The 25,562-nt window shown below is 37.7% G+C and overlaps 4 protein-coding genes across 18 annotated transcripts in view; 3 read left to right on the forward strand and 1 right to left on the reverse strand.

Annotated features, from left to right (window-relative positions):
* The window catches only part of LOC126915243 (girdin-like), a 178,811-nt gene extending 165,685 nt beyond the window's left edge, over positions 1 to 13,126 (forward strand). The window contains exons 5-15 of the mRNA XM_050719713.1: positions 6,472 to 6,550; positions 9,395 to 9,621; positions 10,107 to 10,156; positions 10,548 to 10,652; positions 10,741 to 10,936; positions 11,007 to 11,344; positions 11,448 to 11,616; positions 11,735 to 11,809; positions 11,877 to 12,026; positions 12,219 to 12,383; positions 12,452 to 13,126. Of these exons, the coding sequence (XP_050575670.1) occupies positions 6,472 to 6,550; positions 9,395 to 9,621; positions 10,107 to 10,156; positions 10,548 to 10,652; positions 10,741 to 10,936; positions 11,007 to 11,344; positions 11,448 to 11,616; positions 11,735 to 11,809; positions 11,877 to 12,026; positions 12,219 to 12,383; positions 12,452 to 12,559 (1,662 nt within the window). The 3' untranslated portion in view covers positions 12,560 to 13,126. The remainder of the gene's footprint in view (positions 1 to 6,471; positions 6,551 to 9,394; positions 9,622 to 10,106; positions 10,157 to 10,547; positions 10,653 to 10,740; positions 10,937 to 11,006; positions 11,345 to 11,447; positions 11,617 to 11,734; positions 11,810 to 11,876; positions 12,027 to 12,218; positions 12,384 to 12,451) is intronic.
* Positions 12,592 to 25,562, reverse strand: part of LOC126915244 (uncharacterized) — a 44,128-nt gene continuing 31,157 nt past the window's right edge. The window contains exons 1-3 of one of the 4 annotated variants that reach the window (XM_050719715.1): positions 18,460 to 18,479; positions 17,405 to 17,648; positions 12,592 to 14,676 (exon numbers count right to left, since the gene is read on the reverse strand). In XM_050719715.1, the coding sequence (XP_050575672.1) occupies positions 13,176 to 14,666 (1,491 nt within the window). In that variant the 5' untranslated portion in view covers positions 14,667 to 14,676; positions 17,405 to 17,648; positions 18,460 to 18,479 and the 3' untranslated portion in view covers positions 12,592 to 13,175. Of the gene's footprint in view, positions 14,677 to 15,055; positions 15,078 to 17,404; positions 17,649 to 17,925; positions 17,945 to 18,459; positions 18,480 to 18,605; positions 18,711 to 25,562 lie in introns of those variants that run through there. The other 3 variants (XM_050719714.1, XM_050719716.1, XM_050719717.1) reach the window with 3 other exon arrangements.
* The window catches only part of LOC126915245 (G-patch domain and KOW motifs-containing protein-like), a 40,401-nt gene continuing 33,670 nt past the window's right edge, over positions 18,832 to 25,562 (forward strand). Inside the window, exons 1-5 of one of the 12 annotated variants that reach the window (XM_050719720.1) lie at positions 18,832 to 18,950; positions 19,028 to 19,215; positions 19,326 to 19,683; positions 19,763 to 19,866; positions 19,981 to 20,288. In XM_050719720.1, the coding sequence (XP_050575677.1) occupies positions 19,076 to 19,215; positions 19,326 to 19,683; positions 19,763 to 19,866; positions 19,981 to 20,288 (910 nt within the window). In that variant the 5' untranslated portion in view covers positions 18,832 to 18,950; positions 19,028 to 19,075. Of the gene's footprint in view, positions 19,216 to 19,325; positions 19,684 to 19,762; positions 19,867 to 19,980; positions 20,289 to 20,509; positions 21,091 to 25,562 lie in introns of those variants that run through there. The other 11 variants (XM_050719723.1, XM_050719719.1, XM_050719724.1 and 8 more) reach the window with 11 other exon arrangements.
* Positions 22,547 to 24,525, forward strand: LOC126915252 (omega-amidase NIT2-like). Its single transcript, XM_050719740.1, has 4 exons — positions 22,547 to 22,680; positions 22,752 to 22,920; positions 23,200 to 23,433; positions 23,522 to 24,525. Exons 2-4 carry the CDS (start codon positions 22,833 to 22,835, stop codon positions 23,611 to 23,613), a joined length of 414 nt encoding a protein of 137 aa, XP_050575697.1. The 5' UTR covers positions 22,547 to 22,680; positions 22,752 to 22,832; the 3' UTR covers positions 23,614 to 24,525.

The raw sequence follows: 25,562 nt of genomic DNA on the forward strand, positions 1-25,562 counted from the left end.
GAGCGGACACAGTCTCATGCTCGCTACGCGGAGACATAATTGCCTTAATTAACGCTAATATGTTAAGTCGCGCTGGCTTCTTTTGTTCATCGTCAGGCTGCGCGTCGACGTAAAGAGTCGCGTTCGTTCGGTTGGTATCACGGTGAACGCGACTGCACGTGATTCCTGCTTGTAACTAGGCTATCCGTATGAAATATCGACGTTTGCATTCGAGATTCGTAGATAAGCAGGATGCCTCGGATGTTTAATTGCTAGAAAAGCAACGATCGCCTTTAGACGGTAATTGCCGGTGTCGTGTAACGCCGTTCGTTCAGCCGAGTAGCGAAGAATTCGTTTCGCGAGCAAAAAAATGAAAAATTAATGGAACATGTGGAGATATAGGTGGCCTGGCTGAAGCAAACTCAAGAGTAGAGTAAAAAAAATTGATTTTTAGGGAACGAAACAACTTTTAACGTGTTTGGCAAACGATTTGATCTTGAATTTTCGAAAGACAGGGCAACGCGATTGAGTCGATATAGCAAGATGCATAACGTGGAAGGATCGATGAAGTTAAAAACGGAAATGAGAAATGGTATTGATATTGCGGTAATAGTTTCAGGCGTTGCTATTGATTAACGATAATTTGTTTTATTGATGATCATCGATAACGTCGTTAAAATATCGATAAGACGAATATTGGTAGTCAAAGTAAAACGTAACGTGTAATAAAGTCACGAGCCGAATTTTGCTTCACTCTATAGACAAATGTATCGCGTCAGTCACTGAAGTCGTAATTTACACGATGTTTGTAAAATACGCATGGAGGGATGAAAATCCTAGATCCGCTAGATCCACTGCTAGTTCTCATAAAATAGAGTTCTGCGTTTATTGCTACAGAAAATTTACTGTACTTTCTAAGTCGTCTATGATATTCAGGATCCACTTGAGCGTTGTTCTTCGTCCGTTAGCTCGCAGTCGGCGCGCTAGAGTTTATCGAACTTTGGGCGTAGTCGTCGCGTCGGTCGCGCGGCATGCCGCGATTCGATGTGTGTTCAACTCGCATTTTCTTTACGAAACGAACGGAATGCATAAGTATTTCCGGTGGTGTTCCAGGCCGCGCAGGGAGGATTCCCCGATGCGACTTCCGGTTGCGAGGCGAGCTAGTGTCCCTAATTACCGTGTCGGTTCATGAATACGATTGCCGCGCGACGCGGCTCGCCGCGGCACGGAAGCTAGCGTGGCGTCACCGGTTGTTACTCCGCTCATGAATTTATGTATCTGCATTCTCGAACGCGGTTCGAGGCACCCCGATGCAGAAGAAGAAGACGAGGACGAAGAAGAAGAAGAAGAAGGATCTTCCTTTCTCCGGTCTGTAGCCGCTTCCTTTTACCCTTTGGCACGCCTCGGTGCCCTCGAACGATGTCGCGGATTCGTGCCAACCGGATAACCACCACTGTTGCGGACTCCTTTATGCACGATGGTCCACGTCGTTGGAATTTGCTCGGCGAAATCGAAAAAATTCTCGTTCGTGAAATGGTTAGGTAAAGGATTTACTGCAGAATGGAAGTTACATTCACGTAATAGAGAGAAGCAAAAAAATGGGATAATTACGGAATGACTGTGCATAGGTACGCAATGCTCTGTGATCGCTGCCGTCTTTTTGTTTAAAATTATATTAGCTTTGAAACTTAATCGTACAAAATGATGTTATTAATTTATATTTGAAGAATATTCGTTTCGTATCGCCAGACAAATCTGACAAATCTGTTGCACCATTCGATACGCGTAGGTTAATTCGCGAATGAATCGAGTGGTCTGTAAGAACTATCGTGGGACGAAGAATCGTGTACACGCGGATCCAACTCGGTTAGACATATACGTAGCGTATCATATGGGTGGAAGGCAATTATTCGTGCGGCTGACCCTGAAGGCAATGATAACTGCGGGCGGCACATAATTTTGAGCACCACGAGCCTGCCGCGGCAGTACGTAACTCTGCCGGTCTTATAATGAAGATATAACCGAGCCGACTGCCGAGACATCTTTACGTCCGAGAATGCATGGCTTGTTACTCCGCTTATGATGCCAGAGACTGCGATACGTGGCTCTCTTCCTGTCCTTCGACTCGTTCGATGTTCCTGCACTTTGCCAATGGCGATACCAAGGGCGATCTCTTCCACTTTATCGGTTTCGATAGTTCTCGTAATACGTAAGTACGTTGTAATTTTCTCCTGCAATACGTTCCAATCATTGTGTTCGATGTTCCACAAGCGCTGAAGAGAATGTCATTGTCACATTCAAAATGGAAAATTTAGCTTTAATAAATTGATCTATTAGGCGACGCCGTATATTTACCGGAAATTTTATGCAAGATTTTACAAATTCCGATTAAGTATAAAAATATCTACCGTTCTTGCTGATCGATAAATATAATACATACATATAATTTACTATACATTTACTATAATTCGTAATATAGAATAGTACGAATGTATAATGTACAAATAGTGACGCGCGAAATTTAAAATTCAGAAAAACGTTTTACATGTACCAGTGCAATATTTAATTTTTTCCATTTACAATTCCTGGCGGTGCGTCTCTGACGCCAAGTACACGAGCTGAGGTTTTTCGTTTTTTTCTCTTTTTCATCCTTCATCCTCGCTTCTCGCGGTAGGACGCGAATTACATATTATGGGATCGCGTGCGCAACGCGACGGGTCGACGAGAGGGATGATTAACGGTTATTCGGGCTCAGTTTTCCAAAGACAATTATTTAACTCGTCAATATTGAACAGCGTTCAATTAGAGGAGAATTGAAATGAACACCGTGGAACACGCTTCGAGCGGCCGCCGACGCTGATACAGCGATACCCGCGTTTGGTTTTAAATCCCCATACACGGGATTCGCGATCCGTAAATGAAAATCTGTCGGCGGAACGCGCGGGATATTGAATAACATTTATTCGTACGAAGGGATATTCGCGTTGGAAACAGGGACGAAACTCTTGTTTTTTTGTTTTATATAACGTACAGTGGCTCGCCAGAGTATTTCAACACTCGCCATAGCAAGCTTTCACGTATATCTGGTACGTGTTATATGAAACATTTTGAAATTTCGTTAGCGTTGTAATTAGCACGACAGTCGCGATTACATTGTTGTTTCGAATCAATCGGAAAATGTATACAGAAGATACGATGTATTCACTGCAAACGTATATTTGTAAAATATACCGGTAGCAATTTTGAGCATATAATAGATATTTTTAACGTTGACGCTGAATGTCGAGATTTATTATTGATAAATTTTGATATTTCTTCAATATATACGTATATATCTGTACATGTATATACGTAGCTTTATTGTTGAGGTTATTAGATGTATAAAGAGAGAAAACGCGTGGATAAAGTATAAGGCACAAAATATATATATATTTAATTTAATAGAGAAGTGTAATAATAAGTAGAAATACAATTTGAGCTGGTCCACATCCGCACGCTAGCAGTGTTACCTTATAACTGAAAACCCCGAAGCCAACGTCGCCTGTCTACTGTTTATGGTCTGCCTTCATGCTAGTCTTTTATCTATATGCTGTCGATGGCTTCAGCGCTTGAGAAAACTAAAAAGACCAGATGTAGAGTTTTCGTAGAAGTGATGACCACTTCAACATTTATAAAGTTAGAAACTATAAATTTGCTATAGCGTTGTACTAGCGTAAGAATGCATTAGCATAATACCATAATCTGGCACAAAGATCTGGTCGGTTTCACATCGTGTACTCGCATCCTCTAACTTAAGAAGCTACACGTGGTCACCGATAACCCATTGAAGGGTTAAATCTCAGACTCGTTTCGTGGCCCACACGGCCAATTTTCGCACAGTCGCGCGTTTCCCTCGCTTCCCTCTCCCTCCCCCTGCCGCGTATAATTTCTCTTGTTCTTTCTTTTTCTCGTCCCGCTGCCCCGGCCAACAACCTGGCCTGACGGCTGCGCGTAAAATTGGCCGGAACGCATTTTTCCATTAGGCCGGTACCCGAGCCACGTTACAAATTATAGGTGTACTCTTATTGGAGAACTCGATGAAACGAGGGAACCGATACGCGCGCTTGCTGTTTTCCTCTCTCTGTGCCGCCTGCTCTCCACGACCCACAGGGTCCATACTCGCGATCGTCGCGCTGATGGCCAAATCACCGCTTGAAAAAATCACATACGCTGTATTTTGCACGAAATTAACCACCAACAGACCGAAACGAGTTGTTCGGATATTCGATGTCGGCGGATATCCTAGGAAAAACGATTTGTCTTAGCAACGGACTTGGAAAAATTCTGAAACTAGGGGAGCGATTACGGTCCTATCCAACATGGAACTGCAGTAGGAACAAAAGAATAACGTTAAATGTGAGCGATGCTGCCAGACATCGGAAAATACAATTACTTTGCAATTACATACATACCTTTCTAGAATCACGACGTGCCTTAGTTAATAGTAACTTCGCAAACTAGCTATTAGAATACCTACATACATCACGCGCATCCCCTTTAGCTGAACATTTCCATCGCAGTCCATTTCTCCGAAACTGCCTAAAACCACTTTAAATCTCTCAAATACACGCAACTTTCACAATTCCCACTCGAAGTGGTCCGCAGTCGCATGGCGTTCATAATAGATGCGCAGCGTAGCGTCGATGTACCACGAGCGAACGTAGCATAACCTAACGTAACGTAACAAAATGGTAAAAGTAGCCGGGGGCCATCGAGCCGGGTCGTTAGAGACACGCCCGTGGAAAATACGGGGCTCTCGCGAGCCGCTTGACATTAAAATCACATTTGCCGGTTTTCCACGGAATCCACCGAGCTCGCTTATTCATCGATTACGGCTAGGCTGGCTTCACTTCGTGATGTGTCCGCCACGGCATTAAACGTAATTTAACGGCGACATTTACGCCGCTTGTAAGTGATTTCATTGCATCTCTGACGGATTGCGCACCATCTAATTCAATTGCGCGCCTCTTCCCTCTAGGATCGCGTAATGCCACCTGCGATTAAAGTAATTCCTGCCTCGATTTTATACGGATATGGTTAATTGATCGGAATCAGGCATCTGTGCTACCGCGTTGAACTAGTTTGCACAAGAGGTTATTACCATTCGAGCCGATGGAATTTTCTTGTCGCCGTATAGTTAAGAGATTCGTCGATGTTCGAACGTTGGCTTGACAATTCATTGCAATCGGAATCGCGTGCATTCGTGTTTCTTGCTATCGAAGGGAGCGTAGCGTTTGTTTTAGAAAAACGTATATGCCGAGCAACGATTTCATCGATATCAAATATTTCAGGAACTTATATATACTGGCCATTCGTTAGAAAATTCTAACGCACTTTGCCATTGCTTACAACCGCTCTTGCCATCGGTAAAACGCATAAAATTTTAATATCTTGAAACCACTCGATTCTCACCTACCCCGAAGACCATTTCACAACCTCCTCCCGGTACAAAAAGTCGTTCATTTTTTTTTTTTTTTTTTTTACGATTAATAAAGCATCCCCGTTAAGACGCACTTTAACGCAATTTCCCTTTTACGCCCTGACGAAGAGAAAAAAGAAAAAAAAAATGTACAACGCGTAATCCGTTAATGACACCAAATGAAAATATGAACGTTCAGAAATATGAACGGGGAGAAGTTTAAGAGGCAAGAGCGAAGCCGTGTACTGGCACAGAGCGGTGCCATCGATTCCAGAGGGAGTCATCGCGGCATTAAAACTCCAACGATCCCGAGGGCAGATTCCCGAGTGGACGAAGTACAAGGCTCGTCGTTAGGGGTTTGGTCGCGTTAATGACGAAATCTCTTCGTCCTCCCTTCTATTTTCCTTTTTTCATCGGCGATTCAACTGCTTCTCCCGATGGAACTTCTTACCCCATTGTCTTGGTTAAAAGGATTCCACAATAAACAACGATCAACCTCAGCAAATTAACCATAGCCGTCGTGGTCCACGTGGGAGATTTTCTCGGCTGCCTGTGCGAGCGTATCCGAGTCTCCGTTCCGCTAGAGATACGTGTTAACGACGTTGCATCGCAACCAGAGATTGCCGTTCATATTTAATACCAGGTTGTCCGAAAAGCTTCTTTTCTTGCGTAAGGAAACATTTTTTGTTTTATATTATTCAATGGAACGTCGTCCTGTCGGAACAAAATGCATCGTACATAATTCAATAAAATTACATAAAACAAAATATGTTGTTCATCTATTACTTCCTTATAAAACGAAAGAATCTTTTCGAACAACCTAATACTTAACGTTAAATATCGATATTTCACAGCTTGATTATTTCAAACAGTTACAGGGAATCTCGCCGTAAAAACGTACAGAAATGACGAGAATTTCAAGCGATTTTCTGATATTCCCGCTGGAAAAGAAATATCGTTAAGGAAACATAGAAACGGCTATCTAAGACTCTGCACGCGGAATAAAAGCACGCGTTATTCGTTGTCTGTTGCAGAAGATCGTGAGGAACGCGAACCAGGAGCAGAATGGCTGTTCGTCGCTCGCTGACGCGCAAGAAACGCGCCCCGTCGCAGGTTAGTGTATCTAATTACCCGTGCCGTTTTACATCAACGATTTGCGGTGATTTACGACGAAATTGTAGCGGCGACCTTCGTCCAGTCGGCGCAGGTTCCGGGACAGGCGATGAGGGGGTAAGGACGGGTCGTGTGCACGGGCGACGCCGGGACGGAGTGAGGGGGAGGGAGGGAGGGGAACGAATCAGCTAAGCGGTCCGCGGGTAAAAAACACTAAAGGATTCGGTCATTTATCACAGCGCTGCTGCCCCCGGGGCACCACAGGAATGAAAAGGGGAGGAATATAATCCGTTGGACAGACTAATCGCGGACTAACTATCCACATATTATCTACAATAATTTCATGGTACTAGGTCGCATGGTAAGTGGAGAGGTGGGCGGGGGGGGGAGGAAAGCTTCTCTACGTCTACACCGTAACGAAATGAGATTTCGTAACGAAATACATAGTTTATTAGAAATGGCTCGGTCGATGGAAGAGTATTTTACGTTACGGTAGTTTTGTTGGGTCGGGAGGCTGTCAGGATTTTTCGAATTGGAGCGTAAGAGTGTTTAGAATTTTACGAAGCGTTGATGTTACTTCGTCAAGTTGCGTACTATTCGTGGTAGGTAGGTAGGTCATTAATTTTTCTTTCTCTTTCTTTGGATTGTACGCAATTATTGCCAATTAATACGTCAAAATTTGGATCGTTCCCCGTCCAGTTACACCGACGATACCAAATTGATATAAATTGTAATTCAGAATTGTGCCTTTCGAATTCGATAATCATCGAACATAACCTATACGTCTGTATGTTAGAATTTTTCACGCGCCATCGCTATTCTAAACAATTAAATGATTATTGACTTAACCTTAGGGCACTACGCAGCCTGTCTACGCGAGGCTGGTAAAATAAAAAGGAATATAACGAGTTAACCTTACATGCATATTCATGCAACGTCGAAACAGCGCGAACAGCGTAAACCAGATCGCTACACAACGGGAAAGGTATTTTGTTCGCATTTTTTTCATCTTTTTTTTTTTATTTTTTCCCTTGTTTTCAAATAAAGAAAGCCCCGAATATTCCGGCTATCAATTCAGTCTGGGATCAATTTACAGAGTGTACGCGGGTGTTTCGGTCAGCGAAACGCCGGTCCCAATTCGCGCGAGCTATTTTTGCACGCTGCGGTCTGCGCAGTCTACCTGCCCGCGTAAATATACAAGCAGCGGCCGTGCTGCAATTTTGAAGCCTGTCGCGCATAAATAAAGTGAACTCGAGCGTGGAAATTAATTAGCGTGCCGACCAAGGGGCAAAGTATAGGGAAAATTCACCGGCATCGCCATTTAATTGACAAACAAATTTCATTAGCGCGTGCAAGCTACGCGTGTAAGCCCTTTCCGTCTAATTAGTACTAGTTTATTGAACGTTGACCGTGCTGTTACAATTTTCCGTGCTTTAATCTTGTGAATGTAATATCAACTTTTCAATTTCTTTTTGTTACTTTACTCTTCCTTTCGATTTTTAACTTTACGTATGTCGAATTACAAAAAGAACGATGATTTCGATATCGAGAGATCTGACTGCAGGCTAGAATCTTATTGCGAACGAAATTTAGGTAAATTCCTAACTTTTCGCAAAATAAAAATTAAAAAAATGTATTATATATGTACATGTCTTTCAAATCTTGCCTAAATCAAAGTGCGAAATTACGTTTAATTATGTATTTCTAGAGAGTTTAGGATCCGACGATATTTCTCACTGATCGAATTAAGAGAAATTCCGTTGGAGCTCGTTCGCGTCGACGAATGACGAGCAGTGATCGATTGTGAAACCACGGACCAGTTAAAGGGGACAGTCGGGGACATATGGAAGATTGTTGCAAAAGTATACGGCGTCAGGGTGTACATATAACGCCTTCAAATTACAGACTGGCCAAGGACCATCCATCACAACTGGGCCCATGGGACTTACGGTCTTTGCGCACCGCCCCAACGTTTAAGTCGTTAGCAATTTCCTGCACGGGACTATTTTCGGCCCCAAATTCCATATGGCCCGATAATATCCGATAATACGGTCCGACCAGGCAGATTGGAATGGAGGGGATGTTCGTTTTGTCTCGCCGATAGTCGTGTCCGGTCGTATTACCCATACGAAACCCCCACTTTTGTTGAAATTTCACGTCCGTTCGAACTGTATCTTTATACATTGTCGACTGACCGTTTCGCTACGATCGAGAATGGCGAGTCGCCTCCAATAACAGTAATCTCCACTGGAAACGCCTTTGTTTAAGTAATTCGACTCTAAAGATTGTAAGCTATCTCGTAAGCTTCCCTTTACGGACACGCTTCGCTTCTAATTTCCTATTACCTTCGACGAATGGAGAAATGGAATTTTCGCTGGCCGAATACGAACGAGTTCTCGATGAGGTGTTCGTATAGTTAGGAGATTACATTCGATAATTTAATTTTGTTGGCGAAAGTATTCTTTTAATAAGAAATTGTATCGGTATAATCGGAATTATTTGTTACCCTACTCTGATATTTTAAATACAAACGATAGTGCTTTAATATTGTAGAATTCTAATAGTAAGATATCTTTAATATCGCTTTTTACGGTAATATTTTTATAAATACTTTGTCCCGTTTCTTCCGATTTAAATATTGTATGTAAAAATGCAATAACATTTTCGAATAATATGCTTCTTTTTCGAGTTGTGCGAATTTATCGGTATAGCAGATTTCATTGCTGTAGATAGTACCGGGAAACATCACTAGGTGGCAGTAGCGCACAGAACTCGAACGCTCCTCCGATAATATCTTACAAATACTATTCGTACATAGTGTATTACCTTCTATACGTCTTCTAGATAAAAGATTCGACACAGAAACAAAGACGATTTGTACACAAACTACCATCGAAGCTATCCAATTGAACGAGAAAAATCACTACGATAATAAACTATCGACTGACGCGAATCATTTCGCTCCGTCGTGCGTTCATTTCGAAGAAAAAAAATTGCCGGCATTTCGGTGTATCGACGAGGATCCTGCTCCCCAATGCCTGATCGAGGAAACCCTCGCCAGAGGGACTGAGGTATGCAAAGAGTATGTATATTAAAATATTGCAAAATTCTCGAACAAAAATTCGAACGATCCGTCGGAACTTCCAATCGTGTGTTATTGAATTTGAAGTATTTAAACATTCAAAATTGATATCAGTTTTCGTTATATAGATTGCTTCTCGGAGACTCTTCGTTTATACATCCACTCAAATAAGATTTTTGTTTTCAATTTATACTCAATTTATAGGTTTGGCAAGTATGTGAAAGGCTCGCCATTTTTAAATACACACACGTAGTACGGTATTCGTCTTGCACGGGTAACAAGTTGAACAAAAGGGAAAAATAAAAAAGAAAAAATACATCTCCAATGTATAAGAGTTTCCGTAAAATCCACTCGACTATTCAATTCAAATTTCGACGGAAAACAAACAACGACTTTTCCACAATATCAGCCGGCGTACCTAATGTAAATTTTCCTTTTTTGCCGGAATGAAATATCCACGTCGAATCGAATCAGCGCATCGAGCAGCGGACAAAGGGGAAAATATCGTCAAACAAGGAGGCCGGGTGAGTTTATAGAGAATATATAAAAGCGGTCTGTTTCCTTCATTTTTTCTCTTTTTTTTTTTTTTTCATTTTTTTGTCGAAAAAGTCTGACGATTTTTCCAGCCAGCCAGAAATTCAAGGGAAATTCGATCGCGCGAAAATATGCCAAAATTAATCGTAGCCGTGGATTAATGAAATTTTTCTTCAAACTCGTATCTACTTATACAGGGTGTAACAAACGTATTTGCACGACAAAATTGAAATTTCTGGAAGCTAGAACCAAAGAGTGAAGGATCTCTAATATTTAAATATTTGGCCTGTTAATCTTCGAGTATTTTTGAAATAGCAATAAGATTTCAATATCGATTTCCGTGTCTCGTTAAATTTTATTAATCCTAAATTTGCCCATTAGATACCAGACGATCATATCGGAGCTGGAAGCGAAGCTCACTCGAACGAAGGAAGACCTGGAAGTGGCTTTGAAGGCGAAACCAATCGCGAAAGAGAAGTATAAAAAGTAAAGATACATACGAAACATTCTATTTGTATAAACGATAACGTAATTAAAAAGCGTGTTGCTTAAATCGACTTCTTGTCCAACACAGATTGTTAGAAAACGCGAAGGCAGAAGCACGTAAAGAGAATGAGATGTTGCAAGAAAACATCGTACGTATTTGTACCTCTGTTTTGGAAAATTTTGGTCCCCGTACTGTAGATCAGAGAAGAAGTAGTAATTATCAAATTATATCTCGTAGAAAGTTAAAGTGTCACGAGAGGATTGCGAGTAAATTACGTAAGAAGGTATATATATTAGAATAACAGAGTATTTTCGAAACGAAGACAGCGATGTCACGTGCTTCGCTTTTATCAGTTGCACACGACAGTGGCGAGAATGAACAAATTGAAACGAGAATTAGCCGTGACTCGTAGGAAGCTAAAAAGTAAATGCGAGGAGCACGAGTCGATCAGCGAATGCTTCGACCAGCTGAAGCAAGAAATGGAGGCAACCGAAACGAATTTGAACAATCTAATAAGCGAAAATCTTTCCTTAAAGAGGAAGATAGATGACACGCGGGACTGGTTGCAGCACACCACGGGGAAGGAACACCATAGGGGGAATTCTCGAGACGCGTGTAAGAACAGAGAACTGGCAAATCTGAAGAAAAAAGTGGAGGAGGATTCGGCGACCATTACTCACCTTAAAAACAAGTATTTGAAATTTGCTTAATGAGAAAGAAGTTGTTGGTATTCCGAATTGGCTACAAATTTTATTAGTAATCTTCCTTTTTAATAAACTAATAAAATAATTTAGACTAGTACGATTGGAGTCGGCGAACGCCAACAAGGGATTTTTACTGAACAGTTACAAAAGTCAGCTGACAGAGTTGACTAAAGAGAAGAATCAATTGGTATCTCAAATGAGCAGCTTGGAGAACGAAGTCAGCAATGTTCGAAACAGTAACTCACAATTAAAAGCAAAGGTATGTATTTCTAAAAGAAATTCTAAAGAAAATACTTTGATAAGCTTAATAATATATGCATAATATGTGTAATATAGTTTAGAATACTTTAATAAAGCTAATTAATTTATTTTATTAGATTTCCGTTTTAAATAATGAAAAGGATAAACTACTATCAGACAATGAAAAATCGAAGGCGGACTTAAGGGGAAAGGTAAAAAGATTCGTACTACATAGTTTGGTAATTTTTGAGTAAATAAAAGTTGTATCTGATTGGTCAGATGGAAACGCAATGTGCGAAAAAATGTGGCGAGACAGTGCAACAGGAGATTGAAGTTGTTAAAGCTAAATACGAGGAGACTATTAAGTCCACGAAAATGAAGTTGCTGGTTACTAAAACTCAGAATATCGAATACTTAAACGCCATCAAGGTACATATAATGCTGTTACACATACTTTTTATATTAATTGTTTAATTTCCGAAATTTCGTACGTTGCGAACAGGTTTTCCCATAAATTAATTAATCAGTTGTATCAATAATATAATTGATTAATTATAAAATGAAATACTATTATTATTTTTTAAATTATAAAACTCTTGATAAGATGTTGCTTGAAATTAGGAATTTTTGAGAAAACTCTACGAACTCCAAGGAGATAGTGAAACGCAAAAGTTTTCGAACGAAAATGAGGCAAGCGAAAGAGAAACTCAAGAAACTATCTGTAATATTTTGAATATGACACCGGATGAATTGTCTGGCTTTATTAATGGAAAGACTAAAAATTCGGTAATCTATTGCTAAAAATTAATAGTTCGAACCGTTAAATGATGTTAAACAAAGATGAATCGTTATAGATTAACCTGTGGATGGTCGAATTAAATCGTATAATCGCGACAAATCAATTCTCTAAAGATCTATCGAAGTTTCTATTGAAAAAGATAACGAAGAAAACAAAGACGTAACAAAGGATCAGAGAAATTTGGGGTTCCACGTGTTCTTTTCAAAATCCTTTCGCTATATATTAATAAACAAAATGTACAATGCAATATTACTTCAGATATAATTTTCAAATAAATACAGTTCGCCCTTTCTGAAAATTCCGTCTATATCGCAATATAAAAATCGACTGGAAACCATCACCAACCCTCGTGATACCTACTTTGGCCTTTTAGGCCTAGGTCATCATGAATTTAATCTTTTAAAGCTTACACGCGACAATGAAGAACCAATACATAAATCCTTCTGAAAGAATTCTGTATTGAAAATGCTAATTGTACGTACTAAAGCAAACACCACAAGTGATGATCGTATGAATAACGATAAATAAGTATGAAAAGTAACGGAGAATCCGTAAATCACAATACGCATGATCATACAATTACTTTGAAAGATCTATCCCATGTCTAACTTCGACTAAAACAGCATCCAGTATCGATGCTTGCTTAGAATATTCAGATCTATTTAAATTGCCTATCAAGATTCAATAGAGAAAGACAGTGATGCGTCAAAGCGAACGGTGTCCAAAATCCTTTTCAAAAATCCGCTACTAAATTGTGAAAAAGAGAATTCATTCGGTGATCAATTGTCGCTCTGTAGCTCGCTCGATCCAGTCGCATCCGGTGCCTTCTGCAACTGTGCGCTCTGGAATCTCTCGTATCCGTTAGTCTCCCCAAAGATCTTCCTTCCAGGGATTCTCTCGTCGTCCTTCACGCTCACTTCTGTCGCGATCTGCACTGGCCAAGGCAATTTGCCCTCGTTTCTCATCGAAATCTGATTAGCTAATTTCCTCTCGTTATTCTGATCATACGGATCGTTGTTTCGAAAGGTGTCCAGCGTCACTTTGCGACGACCCTCGTCTTCGGGATAAGGATAAGGCCTCTCGACGAAGCTCGACCTTTTCGAATAGTTGTCATAACCATCGTAAAGGTTTCTATATCGATATCTACTAGGGTCAACGTTCCCTGGAATACGTTTGTAGCTTCCATCCCTAGAAACTGGCGTTCTAGTTCCATCATAGGGTCTAGGATAATTTCTCAGATCCACAGGCTTTCTTACTATTTCCGGCAAGGTGGCATAATAGATGATCCTTTTGGGTTTGGGCGTGGGTCTACTACGACCATATAGATCCAAGTCCTCGTCTCTGTACCGATCGTAATAATAAGAATAATCGTTGGGAACGCGCATGTAATAGTCTCTTTCCATCCTGTAACGATCCGGGTAATAGTAACTGTACCCACGGCGGTAAGATAAAGGATCGTAGTCTCGATCCCTGATAGCGCTTCTGTACCACGGGACGTCATAGTCGTCGTATCCTCTCGTAACTGGCATATCTCGTGCTTCTCGTTGTTCGTAACTTCTCCTGTGCTGGCTGGTCACGAAATCGGCTCTTGGAGCGTGGTAACCTCTTGCGTTTGCTAATTCTTCGCCGTCTGCCGTTTGGTGCATTGTCTGGTCCAGGTTACTTCTGTAGGGAAACTCTATAGACAATGGTTGAGTGGACCAATTTTCTGCGGAGCTTAGACGTACTTCTCGGACGTTCTTATTGCTCGATATTTGTTCCAGCCTCGTCTCGTTCTCTGTATCGCGACGAACCCTCGACACGGTCTCCGTTGCTTCATCCGCAGTAGCCTTCGTCGAATCTTTGTCTTCTTCTGGACGGAGGACAGTCATCGCTAGGCCCGCTTTAAATATCTTGTCCCGGTGCTCTGCGTTATTCGTTTCGCCACGACTTTCGTATCGGTCGTAGGGCTCTTCGAACGTAGGTTCGAATCGATCAAGGTATTTCTGGTTGAACACAGAGTGTGGTTTGGATGTTGCAACAGTGTTGGATTCGATAAATTTCGATTGGTCGGCTTTTAGGTTACTTTGAGCGGTTTCGAAGGGATTGAGATGACCAACCCCGCTCACGCTGCGAACTTCGAACGCGGAAGAGTCGAGCCGTGGCCATGATGGGTTATTCCAGGAATCGGTCGCGTATGGCAGGATCTGCCATGCTTTACCGATCCCAGCCGCGTCGATTTCCGTCAACAGGCACAGTAACGGAGATATTTGGAACAGAAGCAGCCGCATATTCGTCTATCTGAAATTAAAGAGATGATTTCATGTAGAAGATACAAATTCGTTCCCTGATATTGAAATGCCGAACACGAGGAAAATGAGACATGCAAATGACAAAGTCGATGATCAATAGGAAGATGACATAAACAATTGTAGATTGCAAAGAAAATTTTGAAAAATGATACGTGTTCTAATAATAGAATATAAATGATAAAAAGGAGAATGTAATTGCCATTCTTCTATGTATTTTAATTTATGAGACGTAACTTCTGAATGACCTGTAATAGCTTTAAATACATTTACTGGAACTGGCCAAGCATAGAAAAAGGAGGCTTAAGAGAGAAAAAAAGGGAATAGATGAAATCGTGAATTATCAGTCTAAATGAACCGTGAATGTCAACCTAAGCTTTCACCAAAACCCTAGTGAAACCATGAAAGCACCATGGCAGACGTTTAATGACCGTTCCGTCCGGTAAATCTACGCGCTCAGATGAAATCGTGTCCCCGACCGCGTCGTCGATTCCCCATAACAAATATAATTTCCCAGCCGTTTCCGCGGCATTATGCGCCGAGTTCCGGACTACGCGTAGATCCGGTAGCGCGATTGTTCACTCGACTACATTTACCATAGCATCCTCCCGCGAAATCGAACTAGAATTCGACTCGACACGCGTACGCGCGCAACCACTGAAAGTTCAACGCACCAGTACCGTCAGACGATTCGAAACTTGTGAATCATCTGCTAACGATACGTATCCACCGTCAAAATTTTGCATTGCAATAATTTTTCATAACGTTGCAACGATCGCTAATTTTCAATATACATGTATGATCGTAATAAAGAGTGTCTACTCTTCTTAGGCTGTTATTTGTACAACATTATACGGAAATGTATGTTTTACGTGATATGGCTTCTCTCGACGCGTGGATCCATTGGGAAAACTGCTATATTTATGGTAACTTAATCGTTACAATAATATAAGAACACGTAAAACCGACTCAAAGTTGTAAAAACATGCTGATGTATATGCTTGATACAACTCAAGTGTATTATATACGTTTGAAGCATCACCGCCCATTACTACACCATCAACATCAATCATGTTCTACACCACGGTCATTCTTCTGCAAAAAACGATAATTAAAAGAGAAAGAGAAAGAAGAATTACTGCACAAACTTCGACAACCATGGGACTTCCGTATACATATACAAGAATGAGATCACCGTGAAATTGTCTTATCTTGTTCTTTTAATCGCGAAAAATCTGTCCGTAAGTTCGTGGACCGTGTCGAACAGAACGCTATATACGAGGCAGGACGGGTTTTTGTCCGACTGTTGCACGGTTAAGAGCACGACGAGCAACACTGTTCGTGGCGATAAAATGAAGGTAAAAAAATGCAACGAGGAAACAAAGGATAGAACGTCAGACATAGCGGAACAAATCTTCGGCAGGAAGATCTTCTCCGTTAACATCGACTCCGCACAGTTACGCTCGCTCTTTTACAGTTAGCCTCGCGGACCTGTCTTAATTTGTAACTACGTTTCGGGACATCCTCAACACGTTCCCCAACGCGTAGGCTTCATACGACAAATTCAATGTCATAGTGGTTTAAGTCGTAATTTCGAATGTTTGAATTCATTTTTACTCTCAAACATATCTTCCCTCTGGTTTTAGAACCGATTAAGTCGTAACTTTATTCTCTATCATTTCTGTTTCCACGGTTTGAATAGATGTAATCTATTTTTACGGTAATAAACACAGAAGATTATTTGATGAAAACTGGCAATGGCCTAACTTACACCACTATGATTCTCAACCCTGTTTTCCAAATTGTGTTATATAATATTTTATGAAATGTTGGTGCCATAGAGGATGAAACGATCTTAGGCGAATCAAACATCTTATTTTCCTTTACGCCATTCAAATTATAAAATATGCAAACTTTTTAACATTTAACTCCGCTGTCTCATTATGTCGATTCCGTCAACTGTACGTATGCTGATGAACAGTAGTTAATTGTCGGTTTCACGATGGGATTTCGAAGAGGAAATTGGATAACGGATAGGTGAGGGGCTCTGAAGTAGGATAAGAACGTAATTGTAACTCGACTTTTGATGATTCATTGCCTAGCTAGCGATCGAGAGCGTGACTGGTGATGTAGGATACTGAGGAAAGTTAATTAAACTTAGCTTCATTACGTAGAGTAAATAAGATGTTTGATTGCAGTAGAAATTGTCACATATTTGATAAATGTTAGATTTCTATATATAAGAAAAATGTATAAAAGATATGTAAGAGTATAAGACTATTTCTAAGAAAGGTAAATTATGGGTTTTTCATCAAATGTTTGAATCAACTTTGTTAAAGCATTCCTTAATTTAACCATTTAGATGTTAACTATCGAGAAACCAGTCCAGTGTATCGTATATCTCATCATTTACATAGGAACAAAATCTCCACGTTCAGGTTGTACAGTTAATTGAAATTAAAGGGACACACTGTAACTCTGGCACAACTGTCCTTATTTTCGCAACTAATTAGCATTTGTCCCATTTCATTAAAACTTTTTAACAGCCGGTAAATAAATTGATGGAATTTCCTCAGTTCAATTTATGAGTAATGAAAATCAAAATTGCTTAAAAGTACCATTCCTCGATATCTCCAAAAATATGTCATTTCTAACCGTATAATAATCTATAAGCAGAGAAATGTCAATGAAAATTTAAAACGAAAAAGAGGTAAATTTACCTGAATTCCAGAGCGTGGCCGGCTTTCAAATGTCGTTGACTGTTCAGAGTTACCACGCTTACTACGGTCCGTGAACTACGGCTTCCCGGTTTACCCCGGCTTCGTATCTGCATACCGTGTGCTGTTGTCGCCGCTAAAACACGCTCACCCCTCTACTCGCGGACTTAACTACCGTTCTCAATTGGTCGCTGTTTTTAACTGTAGTTCTTGTTCCGAAAGATAGGTAAATGGCTTCCTCTACGATCTACGAGCCAACACAATAAAAGATGATCGTTTAACGTAGCTTATAGGAACAGGCAGACTACGGGCACATTTACGCTCCGATCGTGTGTAGAACGCTAAAAGATAGAATTCTGAAAACTGTAGAACAAACGAGCGATAGTATTGCTAAAAAGACAAGTTAAGAGTACATAAATATGTAGTAAGAGGAAAGAAAAGACCTTCAACTGACAAACAAGTAATTGTGTCTATCATCATTTCGTCAATGCGGTTAAGGATAGTTATATACATTTATACATTACATTCTAAGAGTTACAGTTGCATGAAACAAAAGAGAAAGTGATGGGAGCAACTTATCTGCTCATTTATCCTCTGCACGTTCGGAGATGCGCATTAACATTATCATAATCGCTCAATTGAATTATGCTTGTATTAGTATGTTTTATCTTCTTCGTTAATACGTAAGAAGTACTTCAATATCGAAATAATCTGTGAAATCTAAGTTATATAAAAATATATATACTTTCAATGTGATTATCAATAGTTTAGTTTATTTAATTCAACATATGTATATTTTCATGAAAACAAAATTTTACGTCAAATTTTAACGAGCAATAGCTTTCGTTTTACATCTCTATACGGTAATTTTCAGGATGCAAAAAGAAAAATAGAGAGTCTGATCTGAAAATAGAATGATCTTGAATAAATTGTAAAGGATATAATAGCGCTGTCATGCGCTATGGTGCATAAACTAGGGTAGAATCAAAAGCGTAGTAGAATGTAGATTGTTAACAAATAAAAATTAATCTAGGTGTTATTAAAGAAATTTGTTTCACCTTCTAAACTTTTTGATGATTGGTTTACTTTGAATATTTTGCATATTTTTGCATATCACGAGCATTTTGTACATTTCTATACATTCAAATTTTCTATGAATATAAAATGATCCGCACTACTATCTACTTCATAGTGTAATCTATACGTTTAAAATGCTCCATTAGAAGCTTAAATCTATCAAAATACAGCTCCTAGGGAAATGTGAACTTTCACATGAACACATAATAACGATTTTCTGATTGAAACGTATAGGCAGGTATATACTAGCATAAGCCACCTTCAGCATTTGGCTGCATGGTGCAGCACTACTGTCTCTGAGATATCCTATCCACTTTCGGCATTTGGCCGTATGGTGCAGCACTAGCTTTGTAACATAGAAAACCATAGGTGTCAGTTCTTATTTCCTCTCTGATATATGTTTACTTTAATGTCACTTATTCAGGCGCTTGATATATTGTCAGAATGAAATTTTAGTAATGTGCAAGTAATTGTGAGTAGATTAATAAAGTATAATAAGATATTAGATTCATGTACATAGCTTCAAGTGACATCAATCTTTATGTCTAGTATATACATGTGTATTGATCTATAAGTCAGTGTTAAAATAACAAACAAATGGCAGAAGAAGGAAAGAAGATTTCCTTCGGTTTTGCGAAATCTATTAAGAAACCTGTGTTAAAAAATGCTATTCCACAAGAAAAAAAGAAAGTTGATTACATTGAATGCCTTGATGAGAAAGGTATTAAAGTAATAGGGTGAGTTCAAAAAGTAAAATTTTTAATCAAGAAATATATAACCTCAACCTAACCTATAAAAATCACCAATAGCGGAATATATATATTTGAAAACAATTTTTTTATTTCAGTGAGGAAGAAAAAAAAGATGAACCTCTAATTATTCCATTACTAGGTTCAAAAACCTGGCATGATAGAATTGTTAATAAAATAGATGCAGACATTTTCCTTCCGAAGGCAGATAAGGAAAAGGTAGGAGACGCTAGTGTTAACGAGGCAAAATCAAAGCTATCTAATGGAAAAACATCGCCAATAATATCAATAAAGAAAGAGCCAGTTGAAGATAGCGAAAATAAAGTTGTTACTTTAGAAGAACAAGCGGCGAAAGAAATCATTGAGGATCTTAAATCAAAGAATGAACATGAAACTAAAACAAATGATTTAACCTTACCTTTAGTAGAAGATGAATCATTAAGAGGCAAAGAACAGGTACGTTATCAACATATTGATGTGCAATGCACAGATGTATTACATTTGCATATTATAAACATCGTTTTGTATTTTTCAGTCTACGTTAGAAGATTATGAAAAAATTCCTATTGATGCTTTTGGTGTAGCAATGTTGCGGGGAATGGGATGGCAACCAGGAAAGGGAATTGGTAGAAATGAAAAGTATGAATTTTACTCTAGATTAAATTAATTATATGTGTTTAATACATCACTTATTGGAAAGTAAACATAGAACATCATTTTTTATTTCACAATCGTTTATTCTAACTATTACAGATTAGTAGCAGCAGTCATACCAGAATTACGACCAAAAGGTATGGGTCTTGGAGCAGACAAAGTAGCATTGCAGAAGAAAAATACAGATTCCAAAAAAGAAAAGGAAGAAGTTAAAATCGAGAAAGGAACATTTGTGAAAATTATAGCTGGAAAACAAAGTAATAATTATGGTCAAATAGAAGGATTCGATGATGATGCAGGAAGGCTCATAATAAAACTAGCTCTTGGTGGAAATATAATATCTGTAAATGAATTTATGGTACAGCCAGTGACTAAATCAGAATATTCTAAGAACTCAAAAGTTCTAAGTTAGTATGAAGTATTAGTTTTTCGTTAAGGGACTTTTAAGAAAATAAATTTGAATTGGCATATACATATAAAGACATAATCAGACATGTAGAAAAACTAATTCAAGAGTACCTGTAAGTGTGTTGTTTCATGCAATTTTTTAAAGGTCCCTTCTATTTTTATACAAAATATGATAAATGTAGAGGTTTTAGCTTTTAGTATTTTATGTGGTTAATTTCAGATACAAAAAAGTATGAGGAATATAAGGACAAGGAATCCAAGGGACTCCAGCAAAAGATGGATAGAAAAAGATCAATGTCCCCTGACCCCAAAGACAGTGAAGATGGTGACAAAAGTAGTAATAAAAGAAAGAAAATCGGAAGTACGATGCACAATAAGAACAAGTATGATAAAGTGGGGGATAAAAAATCAGAAAGACGAAAAAGGCGCTCCGAATCTAATGATGACAGCGATAGTGATTCTGAAAAGAAGAGACGGAGAGAAAGAAGTAACTCTAATAGGAACGATTCTTATAAATTAAAAAGATTGAAAAAGTCAAAGAAACATAAGAAGCACGATTGTTCATCTGAAAGATCAAGTAAAAAACATAAAAAGAAAGACAAAGAAAGAGAAAACGTTAGAGATAAGAAACCCAGAGATTACGCAGACAGAAAGAAACACAAAAGACGAGAAAGATCAAGATCTCGATCATTTAGTAGGCAGTAATATTTTCCAGGAACGTATTCGGTCATTTTACTTTCAAGATAAATTGTACAATTTTATTTATACAGATTTTATAATAAAGTGTATTTTTACAAAATATTATATTTCTTTTCTTACCCTTAACTGAAAATTACATTTAATTATAATATGTAATAATGTTTACAATTACATCAAAGTTAATGTCCTAAACTTTATCAATAATTATTAAAAATCCCCGCGTATTGTTTACGTAATGTTGATATCGAGTAGTAACATACATAACCTCAAAGAACATTATGATACTTACGAACATCGCTAAACAAGTAGTGCGAACGATGTCGAGTAAGTATTCACTATGTATAAAGTATTTATAGGTAAAAAGTATGGGAAATATATAACCGAGTGTATTTAACTTTTCCAACATTTTAGCATTTCGCTTGCCGTTGGTACAACTTCAAGTAAATGAAGTAAAAAGCAAAAATGTAGAGCGGGCAGTTTCCTACATTTCCAGCGCGAAAGAGCATAATACTGATATTATCGCTCTTCCTGAATGCTTTAATTCACCATATGGAATACGTAATAATTTGTTTCTTTTTCTAATAATTTATTATATGTATAACAACTATATAGAAAAAAGTAAAAGTAGACAAATTACCTTATCGTTTATACTTCCATAAAGATTGTGAATTGACTCGAGAATATAGAATTTCCCCACTTTTATGATTATCGTGATTTTTGTATAAATATATTTTTTAAGATACTAATAATTAGGTATTTATAAACTAGTATTATCAATTATTTTGTATTTATAATTCCACCTATAGTAGTTAAAAATTAAAGTTAGTTAAAATCTAACTTTATGTTTCAAAAAGTACTAGCAAAGTCGTTAAGTAACAAGTCACTGGTACTAACCCAAATAGCATGATTGTAATTAAACAAACATTTCTAAATATTCATTTTTCATCTTGAACCTGTAGAAACAATTTATTATATGTACTATTATCTAAGTAATTATATATTTAAGTAAATCGAAATATAAAATTTAGTTATTTTAATAATTTAAAAAATAAAAAATTGACAAGCATTTCAACCTAATTTATGGTTGGAACAAAGGACAGTTATTTTTCATTAATTGAAATATTGCAATGCAGAATAGTTTCCAAAATACGCCGAGAGTATTCCTGATGGTGAAACGAGCGTTGCTTTATCGAAGACAGCTAAGGAAAACAGCATTTATGTAGTTGGTGGTACGATACCTGAAATAGAGGGCGATAAATTGTACAATACCTGCTGTACTATTTGGGGTCCCGATGGAACTCTGATAGCAAAACACCGGAAGGTAAATAATATACCTCCATGTGGCTTTGAAATTGAAAATATCGGGGTGGAGAAAGTGACTCTATCTAGGAATAATTTAGGAATATACATATGTACATACGTGTACTATAACCAATTCTATAATTTAAAAAATATGTTATAGGTTTATAAAATACGGTTTGATACGAGAAACATACATTTTTGTCGTAATATAATATATAAGTTTTTGTACAATATATTTGTTTTGTAATATAAATTTTTCACATACGAAAAAACTTATTTTTTCTTAAAAAATATTCCTTCTCAAATATTATTAAATGATAAAACTTTTTAATAAAAGAAAGTGATAAAAACGCTGTCAGTTATTAAATAAAAAACAATTAAAGTTTAAAAGTTCGTAACATTGATGTTAAATTACAAAAGTTACAGCAATAGAGTTAGCAACTATATTTTTATGTTATTAGATACATCTATTCGACATCGACATTCCCAACAAGATTACTTTCCGAGAGAGTGATTCACTCAGTCCTGGTGATTCCCTAACAATGTTTGATGTGAAGGGCTGGAAAATAGGTATTGGCATTTGCTATGATATCAGATTCGAGGAAATGGCACGCATTTATCGGAACAAAGGTACAGTAGCTTAATCGAACAATACTTAACTAGCAGGAAAGTAACTATCTTTCTTAAATATATTCTATATAAAATATAATCAATATAATCTGTAACTCTGTATAAAAAGGAGCTTAATTTAAAAAACCAGTATATTCGCTGAAAATGAAATAAATAAAAGAATTAGAAGCACGACAAGAGGACTGTTCTCGCATATTCATAAATTATGGAATGTGGACTGTGCACCTACAAAGTTAACTAAGATTCAGTGGTCTCATATTTCCCGTTTCTCTGTGTTAGGTTGCCAAATGCTGATATATCCGGCGGCATTCAATATGACCACTGGACCACTGCACTGGTCATTACTTCAGCGTTCCAGAGCGAATGACAATCAATTATACGTCGCCTGTATATCACCGGCTCGTGTTCCTTCAGCAAGTTATGTCGCATGGGGACATACACAGTTGACAAATCCCTGGGAGAAAATCCTTTATGATTTGGAAACTCGGGAAAATATGATGGTCACCGATATCGGTAATTTCCAGCTTAACATTAAAAGCGAGAAATCCATGATGTAATTAACTTTTAGTCTCGTTGGTTTATCGTTTTTCTTTTCTCTCAGATTTGAAAGTTGTTGAGGAAGTAAGGGCTCAGATACCTACATTTTCTCAAAGACGTACGGATTTGTACGACACTGTCTATAAAAAGGAGTAACTCTACACTGAAACAGAAAATGTTTTCTTATAATATTTCTACTACAATACCGTTTTTTTTTTTTTTTTTTTTTTTTATGAATTATTACTAATTACTTATCATTTGTACTAAATGAATAACTCAATTAAGAAAACCAAAATGTTATAAATGATAATCTGTATATCTTGTGTATCAATATGTAACTGGATATTGTAATAATATTGGAATGTCTTTGATCAGGGATATGATAAAGAACACGCGAAGACTACATTCTTTTGAACATCTTTAATATCCATCATTTATAACATTAAACATCTTTTTAAATATTTAGATAGATTAATACGTAACTCTTTATATATATAAACATTAATTTGCAGTTACAAGCTTAGAGAAATTGGTCGATTAATATTTATAGATCGGCTGTCTTGATGAAAGGCTTAAAGACAGCAAAAACATAACAATGTCGCAAATATAATTTATAGTTTAACTTCTTTCTTGTATCTGTCTGCCTTTCACGATGTTTTACCAATTACAATAAGTAATTTCGACTTCTTTGCGCTCCGTTTTAACGCATTCGAGACGGAAAGAAATTCATATCAATCAGTAGGCATAATATATATATAACTGTACATAATACATTATAGTATAACATAGTATATAATTTTATATTTTAAAAACATGAGGCATAAAATTTAAGATTGTCATCGATTTAAAATTAAAATATGAAAAGGATATTCCAGAGAGAGAAAAGCACAGTATCATTCTAACAAAACATTCAGATCGTACTGACACCCAGGAATCGTATTACAATAAAATCTCGGTCTCGAATGAATTAACATGAACGATTAACATGAAACACACTTGCGGCTTAAACACCTTCGATATCGAGGAAATTCAAACTTTACAAATAAAAGCAGCCTGTTCCTCTTTCCACCACAGACTCTCATACCATATCCGCTCTTATCCAGGCTTTTACTTGAAATCTCTGTCTATTTACAATTTAAATTTACCCGGACCACTCGTTGAATCGGCAGCCCTTTATAAATATATAATGAACCCAGAACATATACCTGTGCCCCTAGCTGGTATCAGCTCTAGTAACGTTCATACCGGAACTTTCATACGACGCCAATTTGTCACGCATGAACATCGATTCTTTCAGGGGTCACGGCTTTATGGGATTATATCCTTTAAAGTAATTAAAGTGATACTAATGATACAGAATTTTTTACAAATATTTAATATGTCCATAAAATAGGAAGTTTCGTGCTCTCTTATTTTATATTAATTATAAATTAATAAGTTTTACATTTGTTATCTATAGATTTAATAAATTATTAAAATTCCATGAAGACATATTCTGGAACACATTAGAAGATTTTGCTGTAATTTACAACAGATGCTCCGAGTACGAACAGGCAGTAGACGAACAAATAGAAATTCAGGCTATTGTGGTAGTATAGCTCACGTGGGATTTTAAGCTCGAATTGGACTTAAACGTTACGATCGTCGTGAATAATTACGATATATATCCTGTACGACGAGCAGAGAATCTTAAATTATTAACGGCAATTCCTTTGTGCAAAGTGCAATTTTATTAACGGCCTGTAACGAATGAACGGCTCGTTTTGAATAAAGTTTACATTTAGAAAGTAAACACAGAAACACATTTTAAGAAACTAAGATATCGAGTTCTACTTGTAAACATCAAGTGCTCTTCGTTTGAGAAGATTACGAGTCTCTTCTTCGATAACGACATTAATTAAGAAGTTTCGATACCGTTTATGACATTAAGATCTCATTAGTAAAGTTATATCATTAAAATCCTACTGTTCCTAGAGAATATATATAGTTAAAACTTCCAGAGGATCAACAGGTAAAGATATTGTTGATAAAAGCATTGTTAGTGACAACTGACTGTAATCGATATCTGCTGGGTGAAGTTGTGTGTTCTGAGAATCTGTGTTAAT

Source organism: Bombus affinis, chromosome 4 (assembly GCF_024516045.1).
Source record: "Bombus affinis isolate iyBomAffi1 chromosome 4, iyBomAffi1.2, whole genome shotgun sequence".
NCBI lineage: Eukaryota > Metazoa > Arthropoda > Insecta > Hymenoptera > Apidae > Bombus > Bombus affinis.

Coding starts and splice junctions, on each gene's coding strand:
- LOC126915252 (XM_050719740.1), top strand. CDS start 22,833: ATGTTTGATGTGAAGGGCTGGAAAATAGGTATTGGCATTTGCTATGAT. Junction 22,921..23,199: donor ACGCATTTATCGGAACAAAG/GTACAGTAGCTT, acceptor TCTCTGTGTTAG/GTTGCCAAATGCTGATATAT. Junction 23,434..23,521: donor TATGATGGTCACCGATATCG/GTAATTTCCAGC, acceptor CTTTTCTCTCAG/ATTTGAAAGTTGTTGAGGAA.